The sequence below is a fragment of the Psammomys obesus genome, unplaced genomic scaffold, assembly GCF_907164565.1.
Source record: "Psammomys obesus unplaced genomic scaffold, mPsaObe1.curated_primary_1811, whole genome shotgun sequence".
Lineage (NCBI taxonomy): Eukaryota > Metazoa > Chordata > Mammalia > Rodentia > Muridae > Psammomys > Psammomys obesus.
In genome coordinates this window covers 7693444-7716611 of record NW_026590663.1, presented here as the reverse complement: position 1 = coordinate 7716611, position 23168 = coordinate 7693444, and the positions used below count along the sequence as shown (strand labels likewise).

At 45.5% G+C, this 23168-nt stretch overlaps 1 protein-coding gene across 1 annotated transcript in view; it reads right to left on the bottom strand.

The window, feature by feature from the left end:
* The window catches only part of Snd1 (staphylococcal nuclease and tudor domain containing 1), a 397879-nt gene that overhangs the window by 125860 nt on the left and 248851 nt on the right, over positions 1-23168 (bottom strand). Inside the window, exon 15 of the mRNA XM_055608222.1 lies at positions 13886-14027. Within this exon, the coding sequence (XP_055464197.1) occupies positions 13886-14027 (142 nt within the window). The remainder of the gene's footprint in view (positions 1-13885; positions 14028-23168) is intronic.

Below are 23168 nucleotides of genomic sequence, written 5' to 3'. Positions count from 1 at the left end.
GCAAAGCAAAGCAAAGCAAAGCAAAGCAAAGCAAAGCAAAGCAAAGCCTTTCTTCCCATTTCTTACGGACTTGAGCAGCAATCACACCTGGATCTTCTGATTTTACAGACGCAGATAACCGATGGCCCAGTGTGTTAACAATACAATAACGAATAAACGAAGAAACTGTGCTGATTTTTTTAAAACTTTTCTTTCAAAATCATATAAAAATAAAGAGATACAAGGGTTTGTAGGGAAACATGCCTCCAGGTGATTTAGAACCACAGCTTCAGTGTTAGGTGAGAACCCTGTCCAGCGTACAGGATGCCAGGATGGCTCAGCAGCGTGGACAGCGCCTTGTTAGTCAACACTGCTAACCTTTTCACACCACTTTATGTATTCTTGCAGCAAACCACTACTCGAGGCCATCTGTTTAACCCTTTTGCCACCAAGTCACAAAGGAGGGCTCCCTTGTGGTCACCAGATCCTCTGTCCCTCTAACCTATTCTCAGCTATCCACTTAAATACCGCCAGGACCAGGCAAGTTGCTTGGCCTTTTATTAGTAAAGCAGCTGAATAATTTATAAAGGCTGCACAGGGCCCATTAGAAGTGTCCTGGCAGTAATAACTGGCTTAGGACTTTGCTTACTCAGGGCTAAAGTTAATTTGACCATAAACACCCCAGCTCATAACCCATCCCACAGGTCTGACCTACGCTCTCCACAATCTCACGTCCTGGCCATGCTCTCATCTTAGGTGTCACCTCTTGGGCCACGAAAACAAATCCAACCCTCAAATGATGACTAAAATGTTATATCTCCATTAGTACACTTCCCCGGAGGGGCGGTGCTTATCCTCTCCTTTCTAAGCGTTGCTTTTGGTTATGCTACAGGAAAGGCGCTCCTGGGTTGGTTTCTCACCAGCAAGGGCACAGGCAGATGCAGTAAATGAGCGAAGACTGAAGAAACTCCTTGCTGCCTACAGAAACGTGAGTGGTGAGGTCTGGGTAAGTGCTCATTGCTAATATGGGTACTACATTCCCACTGAGGGCACATAAAGCAAGATTAAGAAAATGTGTTGTTATTCAGCAGGTTAATACAGAATTCTGTACCCGTTTTCTCATTTGTAAAACAGGGATTGTACTGTAGCTGCAGCTAAACCCACTACAGTAATACCCACTAAGCAAAAGCTATTATTAGAAGATCAGAACAGTAAGTAATGAGCCAAAGAAACCAAATTCAACCCATTTATCTTATGAAAAAACAGAGGCCACAGAGGCTAATGCTCCTGTTCAGAGCTCAGTGACTTTGGGGGCAGACCCCAGCATTATTCTGGTTCTCTTAAGAGACATCCAGTTTGGTCTTACATGCCAGAACTGCTATGGTTTTACCAGTCTGAGGGAACATGGTGGGAATAATTTACTTTCTGAATTTTTAAATAATCAAAATGTTACCCCCAAGCAAAAAACAAAAACAAAAAAAACCAACCCCCAAACAGCTCATTCATTCATTTACTCAAGTTCCACCTGTATCCTATGCAATGCTATGGTGCATAGGACGAAGTGGTAACAAGACAGGCAATATCCCTGACTTCAAGCATCTTACCCACGTAAGACCATGAATGACAGGAGGTGATGGCTAAGACTGGAGCAGGGGTTACAAATGCCTTAACTGAGGTCACTCAGCCTGGGTCGGCCTCTAGGAAGATGGTATTGTAACACTAGCTTCAGTATACGCATACATGACTAGGCATGTAGTAAGAAATTAGCATGGCAGTGCCCTCTAAGAATGTCACTGTTGGGTTCTCACATCAGAGCTAAATACACCGTCACTACTGAGTTTATAAGAACAGACCTCTGTAGACCTTTGGTCTTGCTTCCCCGGCTATTCTGGTTAGACAGGTGGGTTATGGTGAGAACCCCAGTCATCAAAGCGGATACATTTCAGACTCTTTCAGGTACTCTTTCCTCTTGAGGTTGAATTTTTAGCCACTGGCATCTGTGTTATGCCCCACGAAATTCCTGCCTCAAGAATCAGATCAGGGGATCAAAGAGCTATTCTTAATGTCTCAGTTCAGGCCAACTGAAGGAGGGAATGGAGGCAGAGGCAGAGGCAGGCTACTCACTCCAGCATTTAGCGGCCCTCCTCCACAATGGGGCCATTGAGCGGGCGCCACAATAGAGGGCTGAGAATAAAAGGCTGAAGGAAGGCATACAGAGTCCCCTTGCACAGACTCAGTCATTCATCACCAGGCAAGTGCCAATATCTGGGAACAGCAATCTCAATTTCGGCAAATCCTCCAACCTGCAACAGCTGCTCGGGACCCTGGTGGGTGGCTTTCCTGCTTACTAGAGTTTGCAACACCCAGCCCTGGCCAGGAGCCAGGGGACATTGCTTAGGGTAGAGCCACGCTGGCTGCAGAGAGCAGCAACAATGGACTTCACAGCTTATAAAGCAGCTTACAAAGGGCTCCTATGTATTTCAAAAAGCACTTCAGATAGCTGGTGAAAGAAGCTATCTGCACACACGCAGTCAAGCAGTTTATTCCTAACTCACTTAATTCACGGTTTCTGTCGGAAGCCAGGGCATAGTGGACGTAGGTACAGAGAGTGGAGAGGGTGGATGCTTTGGAGGCTGTGGGGCTCGGTTAAAGCACTTTCTCTTCCCCCTGGAGATGCAGCTCAGCAGGATGTGCAGCAACCAGCACTTCAACTGGATGGCCAGTGTAAGAGAACTAAGCTAGGGCTCCAGGGCTCTTTAGTGAGCTATCACCTTGTCTGCTCTCAGCAGCACCCCTAAGCAGCATCTGTGAATGTTCCTGAACGAGCATGCAGGGTACGATCTAGATGCCCACAGTCCCATCACCCGAGTGGGCAGCAAAGGTCACACTGCCAGCCACATCCTTCTGCCCTGTGTTACTACTTGGGTGTCTCTGGGGACCAACCATCACTCTAGCAAGGAATGATAGCATATGTAGGCTCTCCTGTTAAGCACAGTATAGTTTCCAGAGAACAGGTTCACCAGAAAACGGGCTCAGAAAGCAGAAGAAGCTAAAGCCTGAGCACAGGATGCCTGCGTCAGGAGCTGTGCTCATGGGTGGTAAACATGGAATGTTCCCAAGAGGACTTTTCCACAGAAGAGATGCAGAGGTGTGGAACAGTTTCTTAGTCATTCTATCTTGTCCATCAACTTCTTATTTTTAATTTTTCTGGTTCTGAAATGGCCCCGTGTAGTCCAGGCTGACTGTTTTTAAACTTGCTATGCAGCCACAGATGACATATGGCTCTCGGCTCTTTCTGCCTTCACCTACAGGGGGATGGAGTTCCAAGCACAGAACATCAAGCCCAGTTTACACAGAGCTGGGGACTGAACTCAGAGTGTCCAGCATGCTGGGCAAACATTTGACAGCCAAGCTACTGCCCACTGTCCCCCAGGTCCTAAAGAGAGCTGCCCATGAGCTTTGTTCACGGAAGGTGATGTGTGTGGAGGGAGTCCGCACAGCCTGAACTGGGATGTGTAAATGCTAGGACTCCCACTTGACCTTGGAGCCCATTTGGTGAACTGACTTCAGTATCTGTCATGCTGGGTGTGGATTTCTCAGGGAGAATTCTGAATCAGCATTATAAGACCAACTAATACAAACTAGAAGACACACAGAAGCCTGCATCAAATATGTGAAATGGAATTTAGGAAAGTAATACAAGCCAAGTGCTACTATGTTGAACAAATGAAAGCTACCACACCCATCCTTCATTCTTCTAGACATAACCCCTCAAGAAATACGAAGTCTGACATGACAGTTCTTACTGCTCAAGCTCACAGCAGGAGGTGGAGCATCAGGAAAGTAGGTAGAGTGCTGTTTGTCCACATCACGTAATTTCCTCACTACTTATAGGACACATTAAAGAGGCAGGGTTTTCTTTTATTTTTGAAAATCAGTGCTGATGACTGGGCTCAGAGCCTTGCACATGCCAGGCAATGTGCAGCCAGAGAGCGCACGTCCAGCTGTAGGCACTAGGCCCTGAGTTAGGGCGCTGCACGCGTGTGGCTCGCCGGCCTCACAGGTGTGCACGCCTTACCTCCTCAGGAACTCATTAGCAGAGTGGGTCTCAGAGGAGGGAAGCCCTTAGACAGAAAGGGATAACTTAGATCAACTGCAGAATTTTGCTTGCTTACCCAGAATGCATCTTTCATGTTCAGTATGCACTTCTGAATTCCTTCCATGCTATTTTAAAAGTGTGTAAGTGTGTGGGTAAAAGAACTAACAAAAGAAGGCTCTAAGAGAACTCAAAGAAACACAACCAGACATGGATTATAGGAAAATCACAGCATGGGTGCAGGCCTACCAGCCAGAGCTTGCTCTCTGCCCTCAGTCGGCAGATGCTAGGTAGGAAGCCCCTGGAACTGGAACTGAAGTGCTTTTCTGGTTCTCAGCACCTACGTGATGAGGTTACCATCTGCCATCGAGCAGGAGCTGGGCAGGAGGATTTAGTGGCCGACACCTCTCATAAGGGGCCTACTGCTGTGCTGGCATCGTACAGCCTGGTGCGCAATGCAGTCAAGTCCCAAGGTAGACCCTTGAAGGTCTCCTCCATTTTCTTCTCTTCCCTCTGCAGGGCAGAGCACTAGCAGGTGTTAGTTAGCAAGTGACCACTGGCTAATCCCTTCAGAAAGGAGGATCTGGGCCCAGACACGAGCACGAGCAGTATCTGTTGCTATGTCTTCCCAGCCACTGCTCCAGGAAGGAGAGAACGCTGCTCTTCTCAAATCAAAGCAGGCTGCTTACAAGGAACACCTCGTGAGTGAGAAAGATGGCCACTCTACGCAATACGCCTATTTTGATACGAAGGGTTGGTTGTTGTTAGCATTTCCCAATCAGCAGCACTCACGAGTATGTCTAAACTTGGAAAAGAATAAAAAAAAAATTCCCTATTAAACAATGAGAATCAGGAGTAAAAAGAAATAGCAGTTTGCTGAAAAAGAGACTAAAATATATCAGGGCCTTAGAGTTATTTCTGCATTCCCTGCACATACAACATCATTCATGAAGAAGGCAATGGTACAAATATAGCATAAATGTCGTCTGCTCTAGCTTGTAATTTAAAATGCAAATGCTAATGAGTGTTCTGCTGTATCAGTGGAGTTAATAACCGCATGCCTAGCGCAGGGGCTGCATCCAAAACACAGAGAGGAGAGACAGACACCATGTTCCAATTTAAAAATAAAAACACCCAAATTAACCCTAGAAAAATCACTAGCAGATGTACAAGCTCAGGAAAAGGAGGCACGCAAGGGCAGGGAGACAGGGGCTTCTCTGCTCCTCTGCTAATGGCAGACTTAAATACCCTCCTCTTCAGTCAAGGTATGCAGGGGAGCTCGCCATAGAATACACAGGAGGGAGACTGCAGGGAAGCCATAAGGCTCCAGCGTGACGTTTGCCCAAAGCCCACTCTAGACGCCTGTAAGCTGCCCCTGAAGGGAGCCAGAGAAGACAAAAATGTCTCTTTTATTGTGCCACAGGCAAAGTGAAAAGAAACCCTGGTTAAGACTTTCCAAAACTCCTAAGTAATTGAACTAAATGGAAAAGAGCTTCAGTGGTGGAAGCATTTGTGTCTCAGACACCTTCCACACATGATAGGGACTTCTGTGACTCCTTCTTGCACCTATGAGGCCTAAGCCTGGTTGGTACTTGTGCATCAGAATGGGAATGTTACTACTGCAGTGGGATGAGGGACAGCTCCCAGAGCCTCCGCAGTGGCCTCATAAAGGCCAGCTGGAGGAAGGAGCAGGATGGCCCACAGTGGACAACTTAAGTGGGCAGCACCTACTCAAACTCTACCATCTCATTCAAGTACAGCCCGTCAGCTGGAGAAGCCCCAGCAACTTTATGAGCAAACTGCAAGAGGAGCAGTGACCTGGGGCTGAAGAGAAGGACAAAGACCATTTCTTTGTTCGGTGATGAGCACCAGGTTACGTGACATAAAACCTGCTTACATTGGTGTGAGAAAGATGTGAGAGGTAGCACTCAGAGCAACCAAGATATGTCTTACAAGTAGTGTGTACTGTTCATCCCGAGACTGCTCACGACAAGACACAGCATTTCTCTTAAAAAATAATTGAGCGCTATGTGTACGGATACTTTACCTGCATGCAGGTCTGTGTACCATGTGTTCGCCTGATGCCTGAGGAGGCCGGGAGTGTCATATCACCTGGGACTGAGTCACAGAGTTGTGAGCTGCCATGTGGGTGCCGGAAGCACACTCGGGGCCCCTGCAGACAAGTGCTCTCAACTGCTAAGCTGTCTCTCCAGCGTTCCCTTTCGTTTTAGATCATGAAAACATTTTTTACACTGCCTACCTTGCATCCAGGATCTACTTCAATAATCCTTCTGGCCAAACAGACTTCCCCATAAAGCTGGGCTGGTGGCTAGTGGGCCAGCACAGGATGCCATTATATGAGCACTAAGTGGCTGATGGAAAATGGCAGCAAGTTGGTAGAATGGTGTTGAAAAGAAAACCACCACCACCAACCCTGTACCAAACTGTATTCTAAAGAAGCCACACAACGGAATGGGCACAACCAGAGAGACAGGTGCTAGCACTGGACATATACCAGTGGGTCTATCAGATTCCTGGCAAGCTCTTCATCCTTCCCGACCCTGGGAAGATTCAGAGTGAAGCCTTGTTTAAAGAAGGAAGGAGGAGGAGCAAAAGAGGAAAAGCTCATGGGCCTCCTTTTGGCTCCGTCTCACGGCTCTTATTCACTGTGGATGGCGGGTTTTGTTTGTAGCCAGGAGCACCCTTATCTCACCTAAACCAAACTCTGAAGCAAGAAGAGCACAAAAAGCACTATCAGCTTCTGCGGGATACGAGAGTTCAGAGGGGGTCTTCCCCGTGACTGGCCAGAGGCATCCCAAGGGCCCCTCCCAGCGGGCCCCCTTTCTATGGCACGGAGGCTAAGGAAGTGACGGACTCCACAGAGGGGACCACAATGACTACTGTCCTTCCCTCAGCTGAGAAGCCCCTGGCTAACAGAGGCTGGCACAGGACTGCCATGGAGGCCTTGCTGTCTCCCTCACCCCTGATCATCAGCATCATGCTAAGAGAAGCAGGCTGGTCTGATTGAAACGACCAATGAGGAACCTGGAAATGAGAACCCTTAAGTGTTTTAGCTACTTGGTCTGCGGCTACTTAAACTGTACTGAACAAATTCATTTTTACCGATGACTTTATTACTTTGCCTCTATCAAGGAAGCAGCTACTGAACAAATCAAAGTCCATCTCTTTCTCCATGAAACCCTCCAATATGTTCTTCTGAGCCCTATGGTTCATCCTCAGATATGGACACTTCTACGCTCTTACTAAGCAGCCCTCTCCTCATCTGATCCATTGAAATACTATGCATCAGGCTGCCCTGCCTTGGCCCAAACCTGCAGCTGGCCCACTGGTCTCCAAATCTTTAAGTTCCAGTTACAAGAAGGACAGCCTTGGCCCTCTAAGAGTGTCACAATGTTTACTTTGCTTCAGAATCTCCAGGCGCTTCTCATGTGTTTGTCATTTAAGGTACGCTTCTCCTACTTCACGCTTCATTTTGCTGTTATTATAGTTTTGAGCCTATACTCCAGGCTGGCCTGGAAATATGGCAATCTTCCTGCCTTAGCCTCCATGTGCTGGGATTACTGATGTGACCAAGCCTTATTTTATCCTTAAAATATTTGTTCCCTTTATGTTTATACATTCCTTCCTGTTAGAAGGTTCTAACTTTATCATGCATTTCTATGTTCCTTAGACAGTGCCCAGAGGCTAAAAAACATTATTAAGTAACCACACCAATGAATGTCTCGTAAGTTATGAGGCAGCCCATTTGGGGCTGATTCATGAGTTAAAGCTGGTACACAGAGCCTAGAGTCAGAGGTTGGCATTTTTACCTGCCTGGCCAGTGGTGAGCATGTAGAGACTCCAAGCTGAGGCCTTGGAAGCTCAGTGGCAGGAAAGCCCTTGAGAAGATGTTTCTGTACTAATACAGAAGCAGAGAAAAGTGATGATGACGACCACATCCTTCCTTTAAGGCAACTCTGAGAACTGATATAGACAAAGGTGTTCTGCCTAGATGAGTTAATAGCAATTTGCCTAAAGAAAAGAGCTCCATCTTCTTGGATGCTCAAATGTTACCTCCCCTGGAGGATTTTCCATCCCTCAATTACTTGATCTTTCCTCTATACCTTTGCTGTGCTTTGAATCTGGCTTGCCAACCTGCATTACTCTCTCCCCACGCCCCTTCACCCCAGTAAAATTCATGCTGAATCTAACTGGTACAGCGTCAGTGTTGGGAGGCAGGGACTTTAGGGATGAATTATTTATTGGAGGAGCAAGCCGTTAGGAAGTACCCTGCTCTCAGAGTTTCCCTTCTCTTATTCACATACTTGCCCTTCAATTCTTCCACCAGAGGCAGGAGGTCCGCACAGAAGATGCTGGCAGATGCTGGACCACCAGGACCTTACATGATCCAGCTTCCAGAACTGACAGCCAAAATCCATTTCTTCCCTTGTAGACATTATCCATTCTTAGCTTAGCTATTTCACAGTCCCGACACAGAAGGAACTAAGACAGATCTTGGTTTTATATGGCTGTTAATACTACTAGATTAAAGGTTATTTGAGAAAATAAACTATCTTGTTAATTTATGTATCACCCTTAAAATAAACTTATGAAAACTCTGGGCCTTATCAAAATTTTTCCCCAAACCTGCTGGGCTGATTATTTCCTATTAGTGATCTAAATGAACTTAACTCTAATTTTATTATGAAAAAATAAAGAACTGGAGAACCCCCAGGAAGGCCTCCTGTCAAGCTGTCCATGCTAGGTGATGGGTCCCAACTGAAAACACACAGGCAGAGGAGACATCCAAACTGGGAAGTCCCAGGAGAAAGAATACCCCACTTTACAAATATCCATTAAGTTGCAATTCAATTAAAACATCTGAAAGGAATTCATAAGTATCAGCAGACCCTGTAATTGCTTAATTAAGGATAGAAGCCCAGCAAACACAACCACAGTAACAGGCTGATTCATTAGCACCTCTGTGATAGCAGAATGGGATTTCTCACTTAAACATACATTGGCTTTAATTGTGTAATTTGGTTAGGCACTGGTAATCAATGGGGATCCACCATTCCAGGGGCCCGGAGATGAGAAGGATACTCCTATTTACCTTCCCTCCCTTCCTCTCATTACAAGTTTTTGGTCTATTGAAACAAGCAGTTGATATTCCAATTACAACAGGCTGGAGAAGAGACTTTAAAGTGAGGGAAGGAAATGAAACACTATTCAAAGGCATTCAAGGTGGAAGGAGAGACACATAGCCACACCTTTTATTCATCATGAGAAAACCCACTACCACTCATTAAAACGCAGACATCTAGAACCTTGTCAGAACGAATCACAGGGGGGAGCTGTAATCAGAAAGAGAGACAGAAAAGTAAAATAGATGCCAAAGGGCAAGCAAAGGGAGGCCTCATTTTCTAGTCCTTTTTCATGTGCCCAGGTAACTGGTTAATTATAAGTCACCTGCTGTGATCCACACGGAACCCCTGCCAAGTAGCTGCTGCCATCTAGGCAGTTTGTCCCAAGAGTTCTGTGTAAGGTGAGTGCTGTCTACGCTGGCCCCTCTCTCCACTCACCTTGGCTTGTAAGTCACCACACCGCATTGTGTTTTATAACATGGAAACGCAACCAGGGAGAGGCCTGGATATGTCTTAGCCTAGGCTGGCAAAAGTTCCCAAATACCTGATTTAAGATTCCTTACATCACTGTACCCGAAGCCTCACATTATTCTTCTCTTTTAATTCTGGAGAAGGCATTTTGTTTACAGGACACTGCCTTGATACCTGCTAGGCTCAGTCAGGGTGACTGTTTCCTGAATTGTGCCCCCAGCATGGCCTTGATGCCCAAGAGGCAGCACATGATATACAGTGAGAAAGCTTCACAGAGAGGCCATGGTAATAGTAGGGCACGCGCTTCATGGGCATAAAAACAGGAGTCAAAAGGTACATGCTTTGCAAACATATGATTCAGTCTTTCTTAGACAGATATCAAAATAAGGCGTAACACACGTGGCGGCTGAGTGAGCACGCCCTGAAATCGAAGACTAACGGTGTGCTTCTGTTGTTGCAGTGGGGGAAATGTGCACGGCTCACTAGCTGCTGCTTGAGAAAACCGGTGCTTTAAAAACACATACAAGCTGCCTGGGGCTCTCAGCTCCCCGCTAACTCGGGATAGGAATGGACTACGAACTGCTCCAAGACAAGAGTGTGCATCGGAGGCCACAGCAGCAGGCTCAGGGACCTTGAACCGTCTCGGCTCTGATGAGCTAAGGTCATCTGCTCGCTGACCAAACCTAAGCCAGGTGCTGAGAGGACTAAAGGGCAAGAGCTGTGAGGAGGTGCTGACCTGCCAGCTGCAGCTGACGTGCCCGCCCACCTGCCCAGCCACCTGACTAAACAATCACTTCACGTACAGGGTGCAGGGACCGTGACAGAGAGGCCAGCTGGCTCCGGCCAAATGCCGCTCCCTATCAAGCTGTGGGGCCGTCTGCCCAAAAAAAAAAGGCCACGTAAAAATGGAAAGTGTCCATCCCATCTTCAAGTACAGAGGGCTCTCCAAAAGGCTGGGATTAATGAGGGCAGTACAGAGGGGAATGATCTCAACAAACGTCTTGACTTTCCCCTTGAGAACTGCAATGCAAACTCTTCCCTAGTTGCAAGCAGAGATCACTTTTATAGTGTCCTTTCATATGGTGTGGAGTGAGTTGTGTCATGAGAACAGACTGTTCCAGTGAACAGCCATAGGCAGGTCTCCAGGTCCACACTCACACTCACCTTTACTGTCCCAATGGTCTCTCTAAGCGGACTCTGTCAACCCAACGCTCTCTCTAAGCAGACTCTCAGTCAACCCAACGCTCTCTCTAAGCAGACTCTCACCTATGTTCAGCTCTCATCTTCTCCAGGTCACTATGTTTTTCTTTATCCTATCACAATCGCCTTTATTTCTTGGAATTCTCAACTGGGTCCCCTCAGCACTTTAAATTGTGTTTCCTGGGACTTTTCTCCACTTTCCCCATGCCCACATATCTGTCTTTGGAGACAGGGTCTCATCTAGCCCAGGTTAGCCTTGACATAAAACAGAGACTGGCTGGCCTCAAACTCTTGATCATCCGGCTTCCAATTATTCAGTACTATGATTATAGGTTTTTACCACCAGTTCTGGCTACTCTCTTTTTTATATGAAGATTTTATTGAGTTTTACCTAACATTCTACAACTGTTTTAAGAAAATCAGTTGAACTGGAGAGCTTCCCAACTCTAACATACCACCTTCATGATTTGAAAGCATGTATCTATTTCAGAAGTACCCAAGATGCTGATACACTTTTGCCACCTTACCCAGTCAGCTCTCATTTTTAAAAAAAATTTCAGTTTATGTACTTTATATCCCAAGGGTGGCCCCTCCCTCCTTGTCTCTTATTTCCCCTTCCTCCTCTCCACTCCCCACAAAAGGGGATTCCCCCTACCCCATACCAGCACTCCCCACACATCAAGTCACAACCAGGATTGTCAGCTTTCATTTTAATGCACTATTTCCCGTTCTCTGTTGGTTGAGCAATCTGTATCTGCTAAGTTCGCTTCTAAGGAGCAGCCAGGGGTATTTTCTAATCATCTGGAATCTGCCTTTGGTTGACAACTCTGATGAAAATATACTGACAAAGGCCCCTGCGCCTTTCTGACTGATAAACAGTACAAAATTATTTCACTGCTTTTACACTTGATCTTCTATGTGACCTCTGACAGTGCTGGCTCCTCAGGGTGCTCTGTCTCCTTAGCTTCCCGAGGACTGCTCTCAACGGTCTTTGTTATTCCCTGGACCGTATTTTCTCGGTGTGCACACGAACCCTTAGCCTATGCTGGAGTTCCTGGGTTGTTTACCTCACATATGAGGTGGAATAAATCACTCCTAAAGCTATACCAGAGGCCCCAAAGAGCCTGAAGTGCTACACATGCTGAGCACTCCCTGATCTTAGTATTTGCCCAGGCTCCTCTGATGAGCTTCAACATTTCTATGGAAACTAAAAAGATTACACACCTAAGGCCAAACCAAATACCCATTCCTCTAACTAGCTCATATCAGTGTGGTGGCTTTAACCTTGGCCTTCACAAACCCACTTCAAGGCTCAAGCTTCTGATACCTGACTTTCTCCACGCACTCCTACTAGACAAGAGTGAAGTTACTCCTAAATATTTGTGATTGCACCTTTTAGCATGCCCTTGCTGCTATGTAGGCTCTTTCGGGCCATGTCTCGGAACTAAATGCTAAGTGTACAAGGAAATGACTGCCGCAGTAGCATGGCTTTCTTCTAAGCAAGGTGTAACAAGCAGCACCTGAGGGAACTCTCCTACTAAGCACACGCCTTGAGCTGGCACCGTTTAAGGAGCTGAGTTTAGAAAGCAGTGTTTTCCTTCCTCTGAGGCCAGGTTTCTGGGAAACAATGAGACCTTTTCTACCGTTTACCCTGGACTAAACTGCACACCGCCAAGAGGCTGCTTTTGTTTTCTGGGCAAAGCAGAGAATCAGATGAACATATACCTCAAACCCCAGAACAAGAATTCACAGCCACGAGCCCTTCCAGCTACAGAAATCTGAGGAACAGGGCACAATGGCTGCAGGACAGCCTCGTGCGCCCCACAGCTTCACCTCACTACACCTGCCGCAGCAGAAACACATCTGGCCCCCCAGTAAGGTGTGGATTTGATTCAAGCCTCCTTTCCACCCCTGCCCCGAGCACAGTCATACTTCACTCGGTCCTTTCAGGAATCCGACAGAGCTGTGTAGCAACTATCTAAGTGGTAAGAGCTCTTGAGGTGCCTTGTCAAGAAAGGACGGTCAAGCAGCAGCAGTGAGCCACAGAGCCAGGTGTTCAGGGAGTGGCTTGCTGCATAGAACTCAAGCCTTTTAGTTGGGGCCCGAGGGAGCCCCTTCCATAGACAAGCTCTCAGTGCCTTCCAGGAGAAAGGGGCCATGGGGATCTGGCGGTGGACAGACAGAAAGCGAATCTCATGCTCTTCTTTAGCCGCAGCAAATTCTATGCAAGAATTCAACAGCCTTGCTGAGGCAAGAGGACAGTAACAGTAAAGACAGCGTGCATGCGGGGACACAGCGGCACGTGTCCTTTGAGAGCGGAGGAGCGCGCGTGGCGGTGGAAGGATGAAACGACAGCATTCCTTCAAAGACCACAGCTTCTGCAAGGGCTGACTAGAAATAAATATCTTTATTATTTGCCAGCAGCCAAGAAGCGAGGTGGTTTATTCCCTGAATACATAAATGTAAGCTGTTCGAAGAGCACAGTTCAAACAGTCTCGCTGGCTGGGGAAACAGAGCAACCCAGAAAGGCAGGCTACGATATGTGAGTGCAAGGCGGCGAGGAAAGGTAGAAGGCTGGCCCTAGCATGTCACCCCCATTCAACAAAACATGCCACAGAGGTGGGAGCCTGTGAAAGCCGTGTCACGGATAGGCTTTCCTAAAGGCCTGGGCTTCCGACGACCTTAGAAAAAGAGGAAAGGAGGAGCAAGTGGCACCGCCTGGGGAACTCCAAGGGCAGCTCAGCCCCTGAGGCCCACCTACTGTTCACGTGGCAGGAGCACATGGCGTTAAACAACTAATCCCAAGTGTGGGGACTTCATAACGTGCTTTCTAGGCTTACAATTCTGTCCATCTAAGCAGGATGAGCTTCTGTGCCGTCTTTCAAACTATTCTCCAAAGGCACGAGCATAGTGGGGTAGACAACTAAGAGGTCTTGAGGCGACAGGGTCACTTCCCCAGAAGGACATTCAGAGTCACATGTGACATGAAACTCACCTGCCAGCAGGAAGGTGATGAGGCAGGTCTCCTTAGGTAAATAGAGCTTGAGGCGAGAGCCACTGAAGACATACTCCACCACGGCCTCAGAACGGCCTGCCCGCTGAAGAAAGGGCAGGAACTGCTTTGCCTTCTGGGTGTCCTGATGGAGAGAAGAAGGAAACTGTCACTGGAGAGCAGTAGACACAAACAGATGTTCTTTTGTCTTTGGTTTGGGATACAGAGTCCAGAGCAGACATAAGAATCTGTAATTCGGGGCTGGAGAGATGGCTCCTAGGTTAAGAGCACTGTTTGCTCTTCCAGAGGTCCCAGCAACCACATGGTGGCTCACAACCATCTATAATGTGACCTGATACCCTCTTCTGTCATGCAGGCATGTGCTCATGTGTATAAATAAATAAATCTTCAAAAAAAAAAATCTGTAATTCTTGAGGACATGACATAAATGTGCTACCCATGTGACCTTGTCAAAAGAAGCAACAACTTCTAGAACATCCTTCTGCGCAGTATCTAGGCACTCACTGTGTATGTAAGTTAGGTGAGAGTTTGGGAACTGAGTCCATGCCTGCTCTGGTGCAGGATGAAGACTTCATTTTCTCGTAAGCTACAACCGAGGTCAGAAAACTGCTACTATCCTTTCATGGCAGCCAACTGAACCTTGAATTTTCTTTATTAAAAAAAAAAAAGAGTAGTGTTTAGGCCATGTCACAAAGCACCTACAATCCTAAATAAGTGTCTACTTTCAAATGTAAAAAGGTTGTATAAGACTCCCTGGCTTTCTAATCTTGTCCAGAAGCCAGCCTTCTCTGGACATCAGCCCAACTATCTCTGTCTCACATGCATTCTGAGGAGGTGGGGGTGAGTCAGGGGGTACTCTCCTACCCAGAAAAATCTGCAACAGCAGGATGTGTTTCATAAAGGCAAAGACCACATCACACCAGCACAAATAATTATAGAAATGGGAAAAAAATAACCCACACATAGAGCCACCGAGTACTTTTCAAACATTGTTAGCGCATCAACACAAGTCCATGCATCTTGCTCTCAAGAGTACCAAGTGTGAACATTTTGAGTCTCAGAGCTCTTGACCACACAGGCGCCGAGGGCTTTCAAATCCTTTCAGTCTCTCAAGCTAATTAAACAGATGATAGAGTAAGCAAGCATCAAAATATCACATCACATATGCTGGGGGAATAGTCACTGAACTGAGAATTTCCAAGGTTTCCAGCCAGCAGAACTGCAAACTCCCTCTGAGGACAGCAAGTTCTGCAGACTTTCCTGACTCTGTGACACAGGCAATCTGCAGTCAGCCAAGCCCTTCCGTTCTGAAGCTTCTCCTAGCAACAGAGCTATTGTATCTAAATTAGTGTATACACAACAATGATAATTTAACAAGCCATCAAGTATTATAGTTTCCACAGCAGCCAAAGGTGTTCCTCTCCCTCAGAATCAGTGAGGTAGGTTGTGATGAAAACAATATTTATAGTAATGAGATCCAGCCTCTCTTCAGATGGATTCTTAGAGAAAAGGAGAAACAGGCATCCATTCTTAGTCATCCCAATGGCACACTGGTAAAAGGAAAGCCAACAATGAGCTGTAGTGCGCTGGAAACTCCCCCAGTGAACACGTAAGCGACACATATCCCACTACACAAAGACAGCAGGAAAAATGCCTTTCTGGCAGTTGGCTGAAGTCCAGAACAGTCAAGCAAGACAAATGCTCCAAGGGAACAAAAAGCACTACCTGATTCAAATCCTTTTGCCATACTAGTCTAAATCTGGGGCATTATTCATGAGCTGAGCCAGTAAGTCAATAATTATCAAATTGATTATTGCAAATCATGATGCAACGCAATATCACTGAAAAGGAAATCTTTCTTGAAACCTGGAGTTATCTGCATTTTCCAGAAATAGACTTTTGCTCATCACTGTCTTTTGGCTCTATATGGAGAGACAGACAGAAAAAAGATGCTTATAGGAGCAACACTCACATGTGCACAGAAGCACACATGCATGTTCATACTAACAAGAAAGCTGTGTCCTTATCTTCCTCTTTTGGCTAAAAAGGCTAAGGAACAGGATAAAACATTCCCTGCTTTATCAGGGAGATGCTTACACAGGAAGATCATGAGAATTCAGGGGCCTGACTGCTCTCTTTGTAATGAAATCCACGAAGCGCCTTCACTTCTCAGCTCACAATCTACCATGCTGACTCCCGAAATGACACATGCAAAGATGACAGAGAAAGGCATGCCACTGCCTATAGGGGTGGTGGTGGGGATTAGAAGTGGAAGTCAGCAATGAAAACTGAAGGCACGGATATTTACTCCAGATGGAGAACTGTAACGTAAGCCATGGAGGGCCCGTGTTCTTGAGCAAGGATTCAAAGGTTTAGAGGAGATGAAATGGCATGGAACACCCATTAGGAGAAAGAATGGAGACGTCACCCGAGCTGACAGCATTTTAAGAATGAAAGGATCTTATGAAGTCAATTAAACTGGCTGGAATAACCAAGGGATGTCAGCTCTTCCGAATCGCCGTCCCAGCCACAGCAGGGTGTCTGTAGTTCCTTGTTATGGCAAGCATTCCTTTGCTTTGCACGCTCCTTTTCAGCAGGGAAGTTCTTCAGGCCGTGTATCTCAGTGGCTCAGATGAAAAGAATAGTAAAGAACGTTGCTACCTTTCCTCAGGTGATGTATCTGCAAATCACGCCCAGATAATTTAGATGTAGATTTTATTTATCTTAGAACTTCAGAGCACATTATAATAAAACAGACAGAATGTGACTAGGTAAGTTTCCTTTCAAGGAGCTTGTGCAAGCGTGGAAAAAAGTGTTGGAGCCTCACAGTAATGTTTAGGGCTGACCAGAGAAAGATAAACAAGATAAAATTTGATTATAAGAAATAAAGAATAACAGAAACCAGTTTCTACTCTACTGTAAAGTTGAAAATACAAACAGATCTTAAATCTAACACAGTGATAAAGTTCAGAGATGTCACTAACATGATATGTTCAGTCCCTTCCCAATAACACAGAAGCACAACCCACCCAAGTTTGGAAATATCGAAGATTTCTATAGAAAAATGTAGCTGTGAGTTTGTTTTTGAAAATAGACATCGAAGATCTGAAGGTAATACTGAGATGTGTAGCAACAAATGCTCACTTCAAGGCAATATCAAGTACTTCTGCTAAGTGGGTCGACTCTCATCCTCTACGCAACAGCTTTCTCATAAAAGGACTGCAATCTACTGCCATAGCTTCCTGGCACTATACTGGCTTAAGACTTTGAGAATCCAAGCGGATAAATTAGGTATGGCTCTCTGTTATCTATACCAATATTTTCCTCCATTGGTGTAAATAATAAAATAGCAACTGTATTTCTGGGCAAAGTCTTTCCTTTTTGTTGCACTGGTAGTTTTCACAATAAACCAGGCACATGCATCTTATCTATACTCTCGGAAGAGCTAATTTAAGGTTACTGTGGACAGCATCTCTTTAAGGAATGTTTCTGCCTCCTTAACACACCTTGAAATTGAGAAAGTAACGATGCAACAAACGCTCCCGGTGGCTTCACTCCAAAGCAGCTAATATCTACACCTCCAATGTACAGCAACAGGGTACAGAATGACCCCGTGAAAGGCCAGACATTCCTGAGAGGCAAAGGATATAAACGCATCTTAATTACAGACTCCCATTCTGTCCTGTTCTAGCTTAGGACCAATATTTCAAATGTGAAACATTAGATCTTTCTTAAAAACAATCTTTTAAAAACATTTCTTTACTGTGTATGTGCCGCAGCACTCTGTGGAGGGCAAAGGACATCATTCAGGAGCTGGTTCTCTCCTTCCCCTCTGCAGGCTCTGGAGACTGGACTCAGGGTCAGCTATCAAGCGGCTTTTACCTTTGAGCCACTTGGACAGCCCTCTAGCACATCTTCTTGTGGCTCTACAGAATCGCTCTTAACAGCTGGGCTGCAACTCTTCTCTGAGAAGCACTTTCCTGTGGGCCAGGCATGGTGGGGCACACATGTAATCTTAGCAGTTGGGAGAAGGAGGTAGGAAGATCAGGAGTCCAGGATTATCCTTGGCTACAGGAGAACCCGTCTCTAAAACACAAAGCACCACCACCACAAACCAGGGCTGGGCATGTAGCTCAGCTGGTAAGAGTGTATGCCCTGGGCTAAGTCCTCATGCCGCAGGAACCAGGAGTGGTGGTACATGCCTGTCATCCATCCCAGCACTAGAGAAGTTGAAGCAGGCTATCCTCAGCTACTCAGTGAGTTGGAAAACTGCCCAGGATAAATGATTTTTGCAATCACCAGGGTTGGGAGAATGATAAAGTTGGTTGGAAGTGAGAGAACAGATGAAATAGAATCCTAGAAAAACAGGCACAGGACAGGGCTGTGAGGGTAGTACGACAGTCAGGGCATCTGCACCTTAGAAGAACACACCTTACAGAAACAAGAGCTCTACAAAGCTGTCCACGTGCTCCTATCAGCTCCCTGCCAAAATCATACATGGTAGACCTGAAACACCACAGCACTCAAAAGAGCGTGGGGAAACGGGAAGAGGGGAAGCCTGTTAGCTCCCAGGTAGCCACTCGGGATTACCATGTACGAGCCTCAAGGGAGAACTTAATGAGGAGCTCACCAATGGACTCTCACCACCACACTCACCCTTCCCTTAACATCAAAGAAAGCCTTGAGGCAAGCCAAACTACACACAGGTGAAGCTGTTAATGCAGATGTGCTCTGTCAGCACCCAGGAAGCCCACTGACCCCAAGCAGACTTTTCGGAGCCACTACAGGTATTCCCCTACCTTAGAATGCCTCCTCCAGGAAGAACTGGCTATATTACTGGGACCCCTCAGGGCCAACCAATCATAATGCATAATCAGTGAAACAAAAGGACAGACATAGATAAGAATGTGAAGATCAGAACCAATCGCTAAGGACACTGAAGGAAACGGGCTTCCGCATTTTAAAGATTGTTGCGATCATCCTCTGCCACAGTTACCCATCTCTGCAGGGCTGAACAGACTATGAGAATTACCTCTGCAGCAGCAGAGCAGACAAATCACAACCATATCCCCTCCCAGAAATGCAAAAACATCATTCATCACTCCACACTCTTCCTCCCTTCCAGCGCCAGGTTCTGTGGCCACAAGTGACATTTTAATTCTTTGAATGGGCTTATGATTCTCTTTGAGAAGCCCACTGTACAGCATGATAATCTCCTGAAATAAATGGGACTCCAGTGGGGAGGGCACTTGGGAATGCAGTCCAGCTCTGGTTACCACAAAGCACTTAAACTCCGGGGCTAACATTTTCTGGCTGGTCATTAATATTTCACACTAAGAGCCTGTGAGGGCCTGATACATGTGTGCAGACTTCAGCGAGCTGCACATGTAACAGGAATATAGAAGAGAGTCATGGGGAAAAGCACTTAGAACAGAACAGCACTACCACAGTTTTTTCTAAGGTGCCGAGTCTAGGCCATCAATAATTTCTCATTAAGTGATGTCTGGCTTACATCTCCTCATGCTGTTGGCTTAGCGGCACACCACATCATTCAGGCTTCCCACATGACAGAGCACAGAAGTGGTTGTTTTTTGCCTGGGCTACACCTCTACAATAGGACTTCAGTGCACACGAGCAGGAAGAAGCTTGCACTCTTATTTGCGCCTCTCAAGATTTGTATTCCTTCACGTCTTACTGAAGAAACCCAGTCCAATTTGCTACGCCAAATTTCCAAAGGGAATGTTCAAGGTAAGGACAGACAAAAGACAAGAAAAGCCAGAATGGAGTGCTCACCACTGGAACTGGGAGTAGGCAGACACCTAAGTTCCAGAATGATCTCTCTTCCAGCTAAATCCTTTGTGACTTTGCAGACACACCTACTTCCAGAGTGCTGCAAAGATCGGTTATCTATAAATGACTTCATTTGGGTGATCTTGCTGACAATCTACGTTCTTATGTCCTTCTTTCGCCCATGTACAATACCGAGGGAAGAAATAAGGATTTGGTGAATGCTGGGAAGGTAAGAGTCATTTTCATATCCAGAATGAAGATATACAAAGTGGCATGCTGACTGACAATCATAACAGTCCCAACAGGCCATGCAAAGGGTCACAGAATATGTCCTGGCCTTTGAATAACCATTTATAGTGCAGAATGGCCTATAATTCATCAGCTTGGGATAAACCACATGTGCACAGCATATGTAACAGTACTCTGCAGGAGAAATGGTACAAGCACAACAGGTGTTTTCTTAGCTAAAGTTATTGCTGTGATGAAACACCATGACCAAAAAGCAAGTTGGGGAGGAAAGGGTTTATTGGGCTTACACTTCCACATTGTGGTCTATCACTGAAGGATGTCAGGACAGAAACTCAAACAGGGCAGAAACCTGGGGCAGGAGCTGAAGCAGAGGCCATGGAGGGGTGCTGCTTACTGGCTTGCTCAATATTTTATTTCATATACAAGCTAGGACCACCAGCTAAGGGGTGGCCCCACCCATAATGGGCTGGGGCCCTTCCCATCAACCACTAATTTAAAAAATGCTGTAAAGGTGTGCCTACAGCCCAATATTATGGAGGCATTTTTTCCACTGAAGCTTCCTCCTCTCTGGTGAGTCTAGCTTGTGTTAAGTTGACATAAAACAAGCCAGGACAGGTATAAATCTCAAATATTTAATTCCACAGCATATCATTTCTGCAAAGGCTTCTGCAGGGCTGGGATTAGATCCAGGTTGGTAGAGTGCTTGTCTAAAATGCATGAGGCCCTGGGTTCTGTGCTCATCACCACATACAACTGGTTTTGTAGCCTATAGTCCTAGTCCTCTTGGCTACACCATGACCTCAAGGGAGCCTCGGATACAGGAGACCATTTTTCAAAAGGGAAGAAGTGAGGGGATACATTTGTCAAAGCTCCCAGAACTACATGCTGAAGATAATATATTTTAGCTGCATATATTTTAAATTTTAAAAGGTAAAATAATCTGAATATAAAGAATGCACTTCTTTAATTTTAAATTCAAGACTTTTACCCCAGCCAACTAACTTACCATTAAGGAGGAAAAATGACAAGTTCAAAACTATTAGCCCAGTAGTTATTTTGATAGGAATTTCTTTAATATAATAAAAAGCTGGCCGTATTAAAGCACTCAAAAACTTTTAATCAGAAAATGGTTTAGATGAGGCAGTGGAGAATGGGGAACGACCTACCAGCTTTCCCAAAGTTGTGTAACAAAGTTCTGTGCCACATGTAAAAGAAAGAGGCAGAACCGATGCCGCCCTCACCCACTAGAGGACACGGGTTCAAATGAGGAGCAGAGTTTGAGTCAGTCGTGGTCCATGCACATGGGAGGTGGAAGCAAACCATTCAAGCCTGCTTCCTCTACGTGGAGTGTCTTAGGCCAGCCTTTGCTACATGGGGCAGTGCCAGCTTCATCTGTACAGGGAGTTTGAAACCAGCTACATGGGACTGTTCTTAAGCAAAACACAAACAAAAAGGCTGGCTAAAGGGCTCAGCTGATAAAGTACTTGCTGCCAAGCTGACTGCCTGAGCTCAACTCGTAGGACCGGCACAGTAGAAAGGTGTTCCCCGACCCTCAAACATTTGCTGTGGTCAACACACTCCTCGGTGTCCTCCTCCTCCCCCAAACACACAAATGGAAAAGTTTTTTGTTTTTGTTTTTTCTGTAGGGGAAGGATGGCACAAAGAGAGGAAAGGTTTCACTAAGTTCTTATACCTACCTGAAAACAAAATCAGTTGATATGATTTAACGTGAATAAAACAATAATTCTCAAGCAAAGGAAAAATTCTACATAGGCTTAGTGATGGTTCTTTTATTGAATGACTTTCAGCTTCTCAAATTTAACCAGCTGAAAGAATCATTTAATTTAACTTTGAGAAATGAAGTTACTGCCTTTTAGTGGTGAAATCTGCATTTTATCATCAACAGGAAATATAATGCCTTCAACTTATTTTCATGTAAACTAAGTTAGACATTTAAATTGCAGATGATGGTATATATGTGCTTCATATAAAAAGGATGAGAAAATACACCCAATTTAGAATAAAGAAACACAGACACTAACTTGTTCTCTTCCTGTCTTCAACCCTCATTTCCTAATGAGGATGCTGTGTAGCCATTAGAGCAGAGATAAAGATGCCAGATCAGGTTCTTCCCAAGACCAGCTAGCCCATACAGCCTGGGTAAAGCCATCTCAAAGTCATGGTATCCAGAAAGGTTTTCCACACACACTCATATTTGTTTGGCCTCTGCCCAGATTATCCCAGATTGCCTTCCTCCACCTTTTCCTGTTTGTCATTACTCTTTTCAACAGAACACCATTACAACTGTTGGTTCAACTGGCTGTTGTGCTTTTGTCCTATGATTCCACACAAAACAGCTGTCTCTCTGAAGAGGCTCCACCCAGGAGTTCTCCAACATCCCTGCTGGACTCTGCATGGAATCTACCAGCCTTGCCCTTCCCTCATCAAGACCCCGGAAACATCCTCCTTCATGCCTTTTCCTGGATTGTGGTTCCCACATCCATGCCTTTCACTTTCTTACTCTATTTTCTTTTCCTAAAAAACAAAACAAAACAAACAAAAAAACTCTTCTTATTTCACAGAGAAGACGTCTTATCTTTCTGAGGTTAGGTAAATAAATAAGAATTGCTTTTATGTTTCTACTCAGGAGAGAGGCTATTTGAATAGCCTTGAATTAGTAATAAATCTCTTTCCTTATTCCACAGCCCAGCAACACATTATCCTTTTGGTTGTGCTGAATGCTTTCGCTATGATGCACAGGAAAGTTATTTAATTATAAAACAGTTGTAATTACTCTAAGAATAGGCAGGAGACATGGCAATTTGTTTTCTGGTTCAGAAATACCAATTTGTAAGGAAAAAATGTTTACAGGCAAAGCATAACAAACTAGAAGAAACACCTTTCAATTATTTTTCAATTAAATATTCTGCCCAAACATACAATTTCTTAGTGTAAATGCCTCATTTATCCAAATAAACCTCTAAACTGATGAGGCAATCCTGAAAAGAAGCACAATCCAGCTACCTGGGAAACCCGAAGACTTATACTTTGAACAATCATTTTGCCTCTTTTCTAAGGATCTAATAATGAATACTGGACAGGGCAGCAGGTCCCCATGAGACCTGATAGGCTGGGGTCAGATGGAGGGGGAGGAGGACAATGCAGCCAGTCCTGATGAGACCTGACAGGCTGGGGTCAGATGGAGGGGGAGGAGGACCTTCTCTAT